The sequence below is a fragment of the Hyperolius riggenbachi genome, chromosome 3, assembly GCF_040937935.1.
Source record: "Hyperolius riggenbachi isolate aHypRig1 chromosome 3, aHypRig1.pri, whole genome shotgun sequence".
NCBI classification, from domain to species: Eukaryota; Metazoa; Chordata; class Amphibia; order Anura; family Hyperoliidae; genus Hyperolius; species Hyperolius riggenbachi.
The window spans coordinates 109,949,013-109,962,230 of NC_090648.1; the positions used below are offsets into that span (position 1 = coordinate 109,949,013).

At 46.4% G+C, this 13,218-nt stretch overlaps 1 protein-coding gene across 1 annotated transcript in view; it reads right to left on the bottom strand.

Moving 5' to 3' along the window:
- NPC1L1 (NPC1 like intracellular cholesterol transporter 1) overlaps positions 1-13,218 on the bottom strand; it is a 79,283-nt gene that overhangs the window by 21,207 nt on the left and 44,858 nt on the right. Inside the window, exons 11-12 of the mRNA XM_068274763.1 lie at positions 12,162-12,251; positions 705-895 (exon numbers count right to left, since the gene is read on the bottom strand). Of these exons, the coding sequence (XP_068130864.1) occupies positions 705-895; positions 12,162-12,251 (281 nt within the window). The remainder of the gene's footprint in view (positions 1-704; positions 896-12,161; positions 12,252-13,218) is intronic.

The following is a 13,218-nucleotide window of genomic DNA, read 5'->3' on the forward strand; positions in this document are numbered from 1 at the left end:
GAAGCGGTGTAACTGAAGTAACAAAATTGACGCAAGCACACGGCAAGCTCTGCAATGCATTGCCGCATGATTCGTGCATACAGATTATGCAGCATTGCAAGTTTATAACGATGCGGTAAGTGTCCACGAGCAGTTGCGGCGCGCATGTGCAGAAAAACGGTGATCCAGCAATGTACTTCCTGGCCAGAAAGGTATGCATCACATACTATCCTGTCAGCGCACTCAGCTGCAGGATATTATGCATGGGGGGGGGGGGGGGAACAATAGGTGAAATTAGCCTTAAGCATCCTCTCTAGTAGCTGCTACCATTGTTACAACCAACTGACAAAGATGTTTATTTCTACTTATGCATTTTTTGTTGTTTCAACAACGGTTTATTGGAAAGCTAAGAAAAATCATTATGTACAAAAAAGCCAATAAACCTCACACCGGAGATATGGCTACTTATCCATTTTTTTCAATGTTACAGGTTAGAAACATTTTGGACACCAGTAGAGATGGTCGAGAGAAGACAACAAAAATCTGGTTTGTATGCAAGTTTCATGTAAATGGAAAGGCAGCTTGGAATTGGGCCAGTCAGATACAGCGGGGAGTGAATCTGATTGGTCCATTTCCAAGCTAGAGTTTGCACGCAAGCAGGAATTCTTTATATCTGATTAACCATCTCTTCTCAGCAGTATTCAGGAACCGAATGCAGTGCTTACCGGTCAGGGAAATCAGTGGCGTACTGTATCTTCTGTGTCATTGAATTGTTGTCACAGCCAGCACTGGAACATATGCCATTTATTCCAGCTATGGTGGAGAAGTTATAACCAGGCTTTGTCACAAAGTATGTGGGCACTCCAACCTCAAAATACTCAGTGAGATTCCTTAAATAATCTATGATATAGGAGTCCTGTGAAGAGGGAAGTGAAATATGGGAATTTACAGTATATACTGAAATGAAATCACATCCAGATAACATACATGCTGCAGTACTCTGAACAGGCCCTTAGAGTTGTATGGGCAGTGAGTTGACATCCAGAATTATTCTGCAACGCAAGTGAGCACTGTGAACTAGCCATTGTGGTTAAATAAAAGTTTCAGATATTTTGGGAATGAAGGGCAGAGGCGTAACTACAAATCATAGGGATACATTCCAAATTCATGGGCTTCTGGTGCTAGTTTACTTTAAAGAGAACCCGAGGTGGGTTCTAAGAATCCTATTAGCACACAGAGGCTGGGTCTGCATATAATGTCCAGCCTCTGTTGCTATACCGTCTCCCCCCAGGCCCCCCTGCGCTCTGCTGTGCCCCATAAATCAAACCGGTGTGCTAGCGACATGCAGCGTGTGGATAGCAGGCTGTTTACATCCACGCTGTCACTCTCCACCGCTCCCCCGCCTCCTCTATATCGCTGCTCCTCACCTGCGCCCCTTCCCTCCCTGCTGATTGGAGGGAAGGGACGCAGGCGGGGAGCGGCGATATAGAGGAGGAGGGGGAGTGGCGGAGAGTGACAGTGTGGATGCAAACAGCTTGCACGGTGGTTTGATTTATCGGGGCCAGCAGAGCGTAATGGGTGTGAACGCGGTGGCAGCCCCAGGACCGCCTAACGCCCATTGGCATCAAGTCCGTGCGCATGCGTGATTGTTCCCTGCCCATTCATGCCTGCTAGCCGCCGATCGCAGCTAGCAGGCTGTTTGTAAACGATAGGGGAAATTCCTTTTGTTTACATGCGTACCAACACTGCGGTCTCTGGCAGCGCTGTACGAGATCGGCGATCCCCGGCCTCTGATTGCCCGGGGATCACTGTCCTCTCATAGGCTAATGCCTATGAGAGGCGGAATAGGACGGATCGCTGTCCTGTTCAAATTCAGTGAACGGAGGGGAGGAGGGAAGGGAAGGGGAGGGAGGAGGGAGGGAGGGTGAAACAGCATATACAGGCTGAATAAAAAAAACAAAAAACACTGCTGCCACAGCGATCGGACATCTCCGGCGGCATGTCCCCTAAGGGACAAAAAAAGGAGGTGAGTCCAATCGCTGGGCTGTGCAGGAGGCTGAAAAGCCTGCACAGCCCAGCGCAACAAAAACAGCATAGTCGGTAGGGGGGTTTAACACTGCGGTCCTCAAGTGGTTAAAGGACCCAGTAGGAAACCTCAAAGGGAACAGTTCTCTAATCACAGCATCCTCTACAGCACGAAGCATTGTGAATGGACGAATACAACAACAACAACAAAACATTTGTAAAGCGATTTTCTCCCATTGGACCCAAAGCGCATAAGCTTTTCTCAGAACAGTACATAGTGGTGCGTACAGGGGAAATGTCATGTGATTATAAATGCCAGACTAAACAGGTGGCTTTTCAGTTTTGATTTAAACGTGTCCAGGGTTGGAGTTGTCTTGATTTTGTTTGGCAAGGCATTCCACAGGGTAGGGGCAGCATGACAGAAGGGCTCTGTCTCCAAAGGTTTTTAGTTGAACTCTGGGGTTGGTCAAGTTATTGTTTCCTTGTGATCTGAGGTTGTGGGAGGTGTGAAGCATATGCAACAAATCCTTCAGGTATCCAGGGCCTAGGTTGTGCAGGGATTTTAATTAAATTCAATTCAATTCACTTTATTGTCATTGTGTAACACAACGAAATTACTTTTCATGACAACCCCACGGTGCATATATAGGGAACATAGTGATAGTAACAAGGAAGAGAAGAAATTATACAAGTATGCCAGGTATTACAGAAGATACCTAGGTTGTGTAGGGATTTTAATGTTACCATTACAATTTTGAAAAGGATTCTCCATTTTATGGGTAGCCTGTGTAGTGAGCCAAGGATTGGTGTTATGTGGCAATGCCCGGGTTGGCTTGTTAACAGTCTTGTGGCAGCATTCTGTACTAGCTCCAGGCGGTGTAGGTCTTTACTTGGAAGGTGCCATAGTCCAGTCGTGATGTGATGAAGGCGGGAACTAGAGTAGGAAGATCCTCTGAGGGAATGAGGTGCTTAGTTTTTGCAATATTCCTTAGGCGAAAGAAGGAATGTTTCACCACAGCTGAGATTTGATTCCTGAGGTTTAACTCCCCATCAATCAGTAAACCCAAGCTGCTCACAGTGATGAAGCAAGTAAGGTCTGAGTTCCCTAGCCTCAGTGGTGTTGACTGTGTCTGGAACCGCTTTGCTGTAAAGGTGCGTACACACATGCGACTATAGTCGTTTGAATTGATCGTTCCCCCGATCGTTTCAAACGACGATCGTTTAAAAAAAAGCAACCAACGGGGGGCGTGGCTGGCGCGCTAGAGAGATGGCCGCTTTCTAGACTCGCTCAGCGTGGCCGACTGCTAAAGCTAACTACCCCAGCCTTTTCAGCAACCATCCCCACTCCTTTTTCCTCTCCTCAGCATCCTAAAACATCGGTGACTCGATGGGCCGAACCTCAAAAGGATCCAGGGAGAGCTCACCCCACTCTCAGGCTTCTTTCTCTCAGCGCTGCCGAGGCAAATCCAGCATGGCGTCCTCAGCTTCCTCCTCACACTCAGACGCAACAGTAGCTTCCCGACCCCGCACCAGAGCACGGAGGTCGGAACACAACTCTTCGGATCCCACACTGGACTGGACTCCGAGGGATGCCCTTCTCCTAGAGAAATTCAAGTCCCTTCTCCATAAAGAACTAGACGCTGTAGCTAACAAATTAGCCCGTCAGCTCAAAAAAGACATCAAAGACCTTACCGCTCACATGGGAGAATTTGAAGAAAGGTACGAAAAGACTGCGACGGTGGTCGATGCACATGACAAGGAGCTCACTGAAGTTAAATCTGAGCTAGCAGAAACCAAGCTACGGTTGGAGGACTCAGAAAACCGCTCCCGCCGCGGCAACCTGAGAATTCGCGGGCTACCGGAGTCCATCTTGGATCTGAACTCCACTGCAACAGCTATGTTCCAGGAGCTAGTTCCTAACATCCCAATTGAGCGCTTAGAATTTGACCGCATCCACCGGGCCCTGGGGCCGAAGAGAGCAGATGGTTCCCCCCGGGACATCATCATTAAATTTACATTTTACCGCACTAAAGAAGTGATCCTGCAAGCGGCAAGAGAAAAGGAGCCATTAAATTTTCAAGAGCACCCTTACCAAATCTTTGCGGACCTTGCTCCCGTGACAATACAGAAACGAAGAAGCATGAAGCCCTACACTGCTGCACTACGGGCTCAAAATATCAAATATAAGTGGGGGTTCCCGTTCAAATTAATCTTCCTGCTGTCCGGGAAATCTTACACTACCACCTCTCCCGAAGAAGCCCAAGAGCTGTTCGAGCGCCTACACCTGCTCCTACCTCCAAACGGCAACAAGTCACCTGCCGGAGCTTCATCACAGCGTCCCCCGAATCTGCAAAATTCTTGGAAACAAGTTTCCCCATCACGGAAATCCACTCAGTCTGCTCCAGCTCTTCGGGATGTCTCTCCAACCTGAGGACCAGCTGCAGCTACTCCTCTGCCTGCCTTACGGAAAATCTCCCTAAGCTGATGTACGCATCACCGCTCAGGTGCATTACCATAAGCACGGATCACCGGTGGACAGTTATAGTCCTACGTTCTGTTTGCTTCTTCTACTTTTAGGACAGTCCACTCCGGGGTTAACTAGTTCAGCATTCCGCTCTTGATCTTGTTTGAACATCTGGCTTTGGTTTATCTTCCTGTCATCACCCAGAGAACTCCGTGCTTCACAGATAACCTTTTGTTCGCATACCTCTTCACTTTACCAGCTACCGCCACGGTTGGGTAAGACACTACAGTTTTTTCTTCGCTGTTAAGCTGACTTTATTTTTATTTTACTCCTCAGTCACTACTTTTGATCTGGCTGAGCTACTCAGCGGTAACCTTGCCCAGACCTCCGCTTTCTAATTGTTACACTCTGGGACAATGTTTATATGTTTACTGAACAGTTTAGGAGGGCATAGACCTGAAAGCTCTCTCCTCACTACGAGATCTTGCTTTTCTTAGCATACTGTGTATCTGATAAATGTAGCTTAAATGATGAACTAACTAACCTCTCTTAATTATTTAACCTCTCTTAATTATTGTTCTTATGGCATGAAGTTTAACAATGTTAATGTTACTGTTCTTATAGGATGCTCGCACAATGTTCCATTTACAATATATGTCTTGCATTAAGCTTAACATATTACCCCCCCCTCCTTTCCTCCCCCCCCCCCCCCTTTCACCTGTGCTCTCTGTATAATTAGCACTTCATAGATACATGTTCTAACGGAACATTTACTGTCCTGCTTGTCCTCGTTTCCCCCCCCTCCCTTTCCCCCTAAGCAAATTTGCCGGTAGTTTTGCAAAGCATCACGCCCTTAGTGTTTTGTAACATATATATAAGCCAGAACTCTAACTGGAAACCTCAAGGTTCTATATAGGGTTAAAAGGTTGTACTTATCATTACTGTTATGCACAGTTTACCCCAGATTTACCCCCTCTCCCCACCACCCATGCTACTACTGCTGATATGTTCATCCTCCCTCCCCACCCTCTCTACCCCACTCGCTCTCCCCCCCCCCCCTTCTTCTCCCCTCCTGTCTACACTAGCTTTAACAGAGGAGCCCCCTCCGTTATTGAGCCTCTTCCCCTTCCCCGTCCTTCTCCCCCTTACCCTTCCTACCCTACCCTACCTTATTACCTAACTTTCCCTATGAAGGGATCGACAACTTTTAAACCAAAATAAGGATGTGTCGCTCTAAGCTTATATTTGATTTGATGTTATACCTCAGGCCTTTTATATGTACACCAAGTCTTCAACAAAATTTGCTATCTTTTTCCCTTTTCCATTTACCTGCCTTACTAAGCTTAACAGTTTGTTACCGAAACAAAATACTGTACGATACCTACCTGTCTTGGTGAACATAAAAGGGACAAACCAACATACCACATTAAAGCTGATTACTCTGCTGGCTTGACCCATCCTCCACACAGAAACTACATAACCATATTCTTAATTATAATAATTAACACCCCCAGCCGACAACCTACAACTAAATCGTAAGTTTATCCTCCCCCCTCCACCCCCACACACACTTACAACTACTTTCTCTCCTGACGCTGGGACCTATTTTGAAAATATGACCCGATAACTAAGCCAGCAAGGCAGTCGGCCAACACATGTTCCCCAATGATTTGGACAGAGCCCCTTACCCATGGGGACTCAATCCCTCTCGAGAACCTCTCGACCCTGACTCAATTGGAGTCGCCCTCTCTGCCTACCTCAGTCCCTTTGTTACTAGGGATCTGGGTACCTCTTACCTTTTCTCCTTCTCTTCTATTCTCAACTGCTTTCAATCTTTCCTACTCTTTTCTCTTTCCCTCCTCTCCCCACTCTAAAGGTGTCCACCTTGCAGCCTTTCACATTCGCACACCCTCATACATCGACCCTCCATGACTTCCCCGTTTTTTAAAATCTTTTCTCACAACGTCCAAGGATTCGGATCCCCACATAAACGCTCCAAGGCGTTCACTTACTACAAAGCGAGTCAAGCTGACATAGTTTGCCTACAAGAAACCAGGCTAGATCAAACCACCTGTCCCAAATACTTAAATCGTCATTATCCCACAGCCTACTTTGCTTGTGCCCGCACAAAAGTACGGGGTGTTCTAATAGCTATTAGAAATCATTTTCCCTTCTCCTATACAAAACACATTGGTGACCCTACTGGTAGGTATCTTATCTTACTTGGCACCATATATGACAGAGAAGTCACCATTGCTACATATTACGCCCCCAATGCACACCAATCTAATTTCTACTCACATTTTCTCCAAGTTCTCACTCAACATGGCTCAGGTCAAATCATAATTACTGGTGACACAAATGCCACTCTTAACCCCAAAGTAGATAGACAGAAACCCCCCAACTCTAACGCTGCCCCAGAACCAAAAGACCCGCAAGGTGTTAAAATTAAGGAATTGCTGGATAAATATGGCTACGTGGATATATGGCGAGAACTCCACCCTTCCACAAAGGATTTCACCTTTTACTCTAACGCCCACGATAGCTTCAGTAGAATTGATCACATATTCGTCCAGCAAAACCATTTACATCTGACACCAGCTGCTAAGATACACACAACCCCCTGGTCAGATCACTCTCCAATCTCTGTCTGCTGTTCTGCTACACTTCCAATCAACCGAGCATTTCATTGGCGATTAAATGACTCCCTACTCTCGAGAGCAGATATAACTGATCAATTAAGAGGGAGAGTCACAGAATACTTTGAGGATAACACAGGCTCGGTAGCCTCCTCCCTAACTCTATGGGAGGCCCATAAAGCTACCATAAGGGGGACCCTGATTGGAATAGCTAGCGCTATTAAAAAGCAACGCAATAAAAAAATCGAAGAACTATCTTCAAAACTAGATCAAGCAGAACAAGATTGGAAGCGCAACCCCTCACGTATCAATAGAATCATTAAAGATCGCACCCGCACAGAACTAGATCTTTTACTTACAGATAGAGTTGAGCAGCAGCTTAGGTGGCGCAGACAATTATATTACTACAATGCAAACAAACCTTTAGCTTTGCTTGCTAGATGCCTTAAAAACAAACCATTAACTCCAACCATGCTGAAAATTCGCAACAGCTCAGGACAAATTACCGCCAATCCCCGCAAGATTGTAGATCTTTTTTCTAAATTCCTATCAGATCTATACACCGACTCCTCCACTGCTCCTGATGGAGACATTCTCGCCTTTCTAGACCAGGTTACACTCCCAAAACTAAGCCAGGAATCTGTTTCACACCTGAGCGCCCCCATTTCCACCATTGAAGTCCTCTCCGCTATCAAAACCCTGAAATCCAACAAATCTCCAGGCCCAGACGGGTTCTCAGCCCTATATTACAAAAAATGTTCAGACTTATTGGCCCCAGTATTAGCGAAATGTTACAACGAACTCCGAGAAGGTAAATCTCCTCCGAGATCTATGCTTGTAGCTCACATTTCGATGATCCCCAAAACAGACCAAGAACACCACGCAGTCCACCAATTTCGCCCCATATCCCTCATCAATGTAGACTTCAAAATACTAGGTAAAATCCTGGCCCTGAGATTAAATAAACTCCTCCCAGCTTTGATCCACCGTGATCAAGTTGGATTTGTTCCGGGAAGGCAAGCTGAAGACAGCACCAGAAGAGCTATCCTTTTAACTCACTATCTCAATTCACATAAAACCCCAGGGGTAGCCTTATCCTTAGACATCTTTAAGGCCTTTGATACCCTCTCCTGGTCTTACCTAAAGCTCACCCTGAATAAATGGGGCCTTGATGCCCACTTTTTAAATTGGATTCAAGGGATGTACACAGATCCAACAGCCTCAGTGAAACTTTCTGGCCATAGTTCTCCAACCTTCGCTATCAAACGAGGTACGAGACAAGGCTGCCCACTATCCCCACTGCTTTTTATTTTAGCCCTCGAACCCTTTGCATGCTATTTACGCAATGCTACAGACATTAAAGGGGTAGACTGCGCTGGCCTATCTCACAAGCTTCTTATGTTTGCAGACGACACCCTACTATTTTTAACACAGCCCCACATCTCAATCCCGAATGCCCTTTCAGCCTTTGCTCGCTTTGCCCAGGTGTCAGGCCTACAAATTAATGTTGAGAAATCCAAGGCCTTAGGCATCTCTTTACCCCCCCAAGACCTTGAGCGAATCAAAGACCTCTGTCCCTTTCAATGGGTCCAGTCCTTACCTTATTTAGGCATCACTCTTACCCCCAATTATGCCTCCCTCTTTTCAGCCAATTACTCCCCCTTATTAAAATCACTCTCAGCCCTAACCGACCGGTGGTCCCACTCCCCCCTATCATGGCTAGGGAAGATCAACGCCATCAAGATGTCATTCCTGCCCAAACTCCTTTATTACTTCCGCACCCTTCCAGTCCAAGTCCCAAACCATTACATACGCATCTTTCAAAATAAAATCATGGGATTCATTTGGGGACGTAAATGTCCCAGAGTCCGCAAAACTACTCTCTTTGCTCACAGATTTGATGGAGGCCTAGGAGTCCCACAAATCTCGTCATATTATCGCGCGGCAACCATAGCCCAACTTGCTCGTTTATTTCAAATACAAGATACTCCCCTCTGGGTTTTCCTGGAAATACCTAACTGTGCTCCCTTGCTCCCTAGTACCTTACTATGGCTTCCATTGAAGGCCAGGCCTCCCTCACTTAGCCCCCCTTTGACCCACTGCCTCCAAGTATGGGACTCCATTCGCTATTCAGCACACCTGCAATCCCCATTTTTACCATTGCTTCCCCTGATTAACAATCCTTTATTTCTGCCAGGACTTGAGGACCCAACAGCATTCTCATGGTGGAGCACGAAAGGCCTCACCCATGTGACACACTTCCTTACGCCTAGGGGTATTCTCTCCTGGCCAGATATTCAAGAGAAATTTCGGGCTCCCCCCAGAGAATACTTTCGCTACCTGCAAATCCGACACTGGGTCAAATCCCTCACTCAAAGCATAGATCCCCCCTATACCGTAACGCCTTACGAAAACATCTGTCGCTACCGCCCTAACGTCAAAGGGCTAATCTCCCAGATATATGCCCTTTTAACCCGCCCATCCCCACCTGTAACACACCTCTACACCTCTAGGTGGGAAGCAGACCTGGGTGACCCTAAGGACAGGGAAGATTGGCTTGATATATGGAGCAGAGTCTCCAACTGCTCTTGCAACCTACATATAGTAGAAGCTGCTTATAAAGTTATGACCCGCTGGTACCTGGTCCCAGCACGCATAGCTAAGGTATTCCCATCCGCCAACCCGTACTGCTTCCGGGGCTGCAGGGTACTTGGCGACATGTTGCACACTTGGTGGACTTGTCCACGACTTATGAGATTTTGGTGCCAAGTATATAAGATACTCTCCTCCCTTTTCCATAAACCTATCTCTAGAAACCCATGGCAAGCCTTACTACATGAAAAGATAGAAGGTTTAACATTAACACAAAACAAACTAGCCTCCATAGTTCTCTCAGCAGCTACCATGACAATTTCACGAAATTGGAAAAAGCCCTCGGTCTCAATCACTGAAGTGAAATCTAGAATCAATATGATAATGGTGAACGAGAAGTTAACCAGTATTCTTAAAGACACCCACAAAAAGTTTGGAAAAATCTGGGATCCTTAGATTCGCTTGGAACATCCAAATCTAGAGGCATCTCTTATCTCTAGGCTGTAGGGTGGACCCCTCCTTTTCTTCTTCTTCCTTCTGCTCTTACCTCCTCTTCCTTCTCACTTATCTTTCCCCCCCTTTCTCTTTCCTTTTTTTTTTTTTTTTTTTTTTTTTCTTTTCCCCCTCCCCATATCTTCACCACCACTGTAATGATGCTACTGGCTATAATCCTTCCTGTCTTGCTTGCCTATCACTGGACGGCAGGCTCCCAGGACCGAAATTAGAAAGACCCAATATTGACTTGGGTCTCCCCATGCCCCTACATTTCCTTCAGCAAGCCCCAGGTAGCTGGACTAAATCCCCTGAGGGCTCAGTATAACCTCCAGGCAGTGATACCTCGTTTTCTACAAGCAAGTTGGTCAATAATTATTAGGAGTATCACGGATGACCCCACATCCCCCCCTCCTACTATGCAATGTTTGTATGATGAGCTTATCTGCATCAGGCGTTTCCCTTGTTTTTGTCATGATGTTTTTTCTTTTATGCACTGTTTGTTTGTCAAAAATTTCAATAAAACTTTCAATAAAACTTTGAAAACCAAAAAAAAGCAACCAACGATTATTAAGTCTACCGACGGACGAGCTGGATCGTTAAAAACGAACGATCTAGCTTGGCGGATTTTTACCAACGACGATCGTTTGCAAAAGTAGTACATCGTTGGAAACGGTCGTTCGTACTAGGCTTGACATGCGCATTTCAAAATTTCTCCATGAAACTTCTCATTTTTTTGCGCAAGCGCAATAGTTGCTTTACGTGATGTAACGTTCGTTCTAACGATCAGATCGTTACACACATTTTAAAACTAACTTTACTTAGGTCGTTCTTTCATCAATTAAAAGTTTGTTCGTCGTTCTCAACGAACGATCGTTGTCGCATGTGTGTACGTAGCATTAGGCACTGGCCTCCGATGACAAGAACCTCAGTTTTGTCAGCATTTAGTTTAAGGCAGATTTCGTTCATCCACTCCTGAAGCTCAGCTAAGCATTTGTTTATATTTGGGATGGGGTCTGTCATGTTGCGTTTTAATGACATATATAGCTTTGAATGACATATATAGTGTGGGCGTAGGTTACTACAACCTACCTGAAACCTAGACGTTTGAGTGGGTGCCGTCCACCCAATCACGCTAGTGGGATTTCCCTATGAGGTTTCCTGCTGGGTCCCCTAAAATAGACTCCTGGCCTGGCCTCCAACCCAAGATACACTTCCTCCATGGGTATAACTGCACCTGGCAAGGTGCAGACACATACTAACAGTACAACATGCAGTACAAATGCTACAAATCATGATTGCATCAATTTTGTAGTGATTTTTCCTGCAATTTTAATGCAAGTCAATGGGAGCGTTTTTTTCAAAACGCAAATGCATCGCTGAGGGATCAAAAAGTGCTCTGCAGTGTCTATCAGGACTTAGTGTAGGTGAGTAGCAGATGTGTTGAGCTAGGGTGTTCCAGAAGAGGGGAGAGGATCGAGAGAAGTCTTGTAAGCTGAACTGATGTGTTCTACATGATGAACAGCGTCCGCACCTTTCCTCATTCAGTCCCATCAATTAATTTAAGCTGTGCCAAAAATGTATGAGGAGGACCTTGGACCTTGAGGACTGGAGCTCGACATCCCACATTTGCAGCCTCCTTACTTTATTTGCATCCTCTTCTTCCATATACAGCAACCTGTCTTCCATGTCCAGCCGCCCCCTTAAGTTGCAGCTGTCCTAGGCCTGGGCCTTTGTGGCCTTTCTAAAACTCTGACCTTGCTCCAAAGTCATTCTATAACTTTCATATTTTCTGTTTACTGTGTGTGTGTATGTGTGTGTGGGGAGGGGTATATATATCTTCAATAATCAGCCTAGAGAAGGGCTTTAAATTACCAAGTCAGCAAATCCAGAAATCCTGACTGTTGCTATTTATACCACTGCTCTCTTTGCTGGGCTTAATTTGTATATAGAAGGCACATAGCACTTACCAGAGGTACTGACAGCTCCTGATTTAGACCCACACGAGAATACATCATAAAGTATGTCCCACAACAGAAAAGGACAATGAATAGCAGCATCTGATGAGACAGAATGAGACATTATTAGAGACGCTCTAGAGTAGACAAAAGAAAATCTGGTTATCAAATACATATGATGGTCATGGTCTACCTACAGATCTGAGACATCCAGGGGAGCCTCTAGGCATAGGCAGTACAGGCCATTGCCTGGAGTGCCATTGGTCCTGGAGGCGCCATGTTGTTTGATTAAGCCACGTCTTCTGGATGAAGCCACGACCCCTGACTAAGCCCCACCCCACAGGTGTTCTATTACTTGCTTCTGCTGCATCTGCTTAGCGTAAGTTGCAGGCAGCTGCCACTGTGTCCCTCTGTGCCTTGTACATTCCTTTCCCCCCTTTGTGCCTCCCTCTGTCCCTTGTGCCATGTCTGACCCCGTTTGTCCTTCTGTCTCCCTTTATGCCTCCTGTCTCCCTTTGTGACTCTGTCTGTCTTCTTGTACCTCCTTCAGTCCCCCTGTGCTACCTCTGCCTCCTTCTGTCCCCCTCTGCCTCCTTATGTCCCCTTGTGCCTTTCTTTGTCCCCCTGTGCTACCTCTGGCCCCTTTTCCTCCTTCAGTCTCACTCTGCTTCCTTCTGTTCTCATGTGCCTCCTTCTGTCTCCCTTTGTGCCTCATTCTGTCTCCATGTCCCTCTTCAGTCCCCATGTGCTACCTCTGCCCCCTGCACCTTCCTCTGTCCCCCTGTGCCTCCTTCTGTGCCCCTTTGTGCCTTCTTCTGTCTCCCTGTGCCTCCTTACATCCCCCTCTGCCTTTTTCTGTCATCCTTTTTGCCTCCTTCTGTCCCCTTTGTGCATCCTTCTGTTCCCCTTTGTACCTCCTACTGTCTCCCTGTGCCTCCCTTTGCCCCCTTTGTGCTTTTTTCTGTCCCCATCGTGCCTCCTTTCCTCCTGTGCCTCCTTTTGTCTCCCTTTGTGCCTCAATCTTTCCCCCATTGTGCCTCCTTCTGCCCCACTTTGTGCCTCCTCCTGT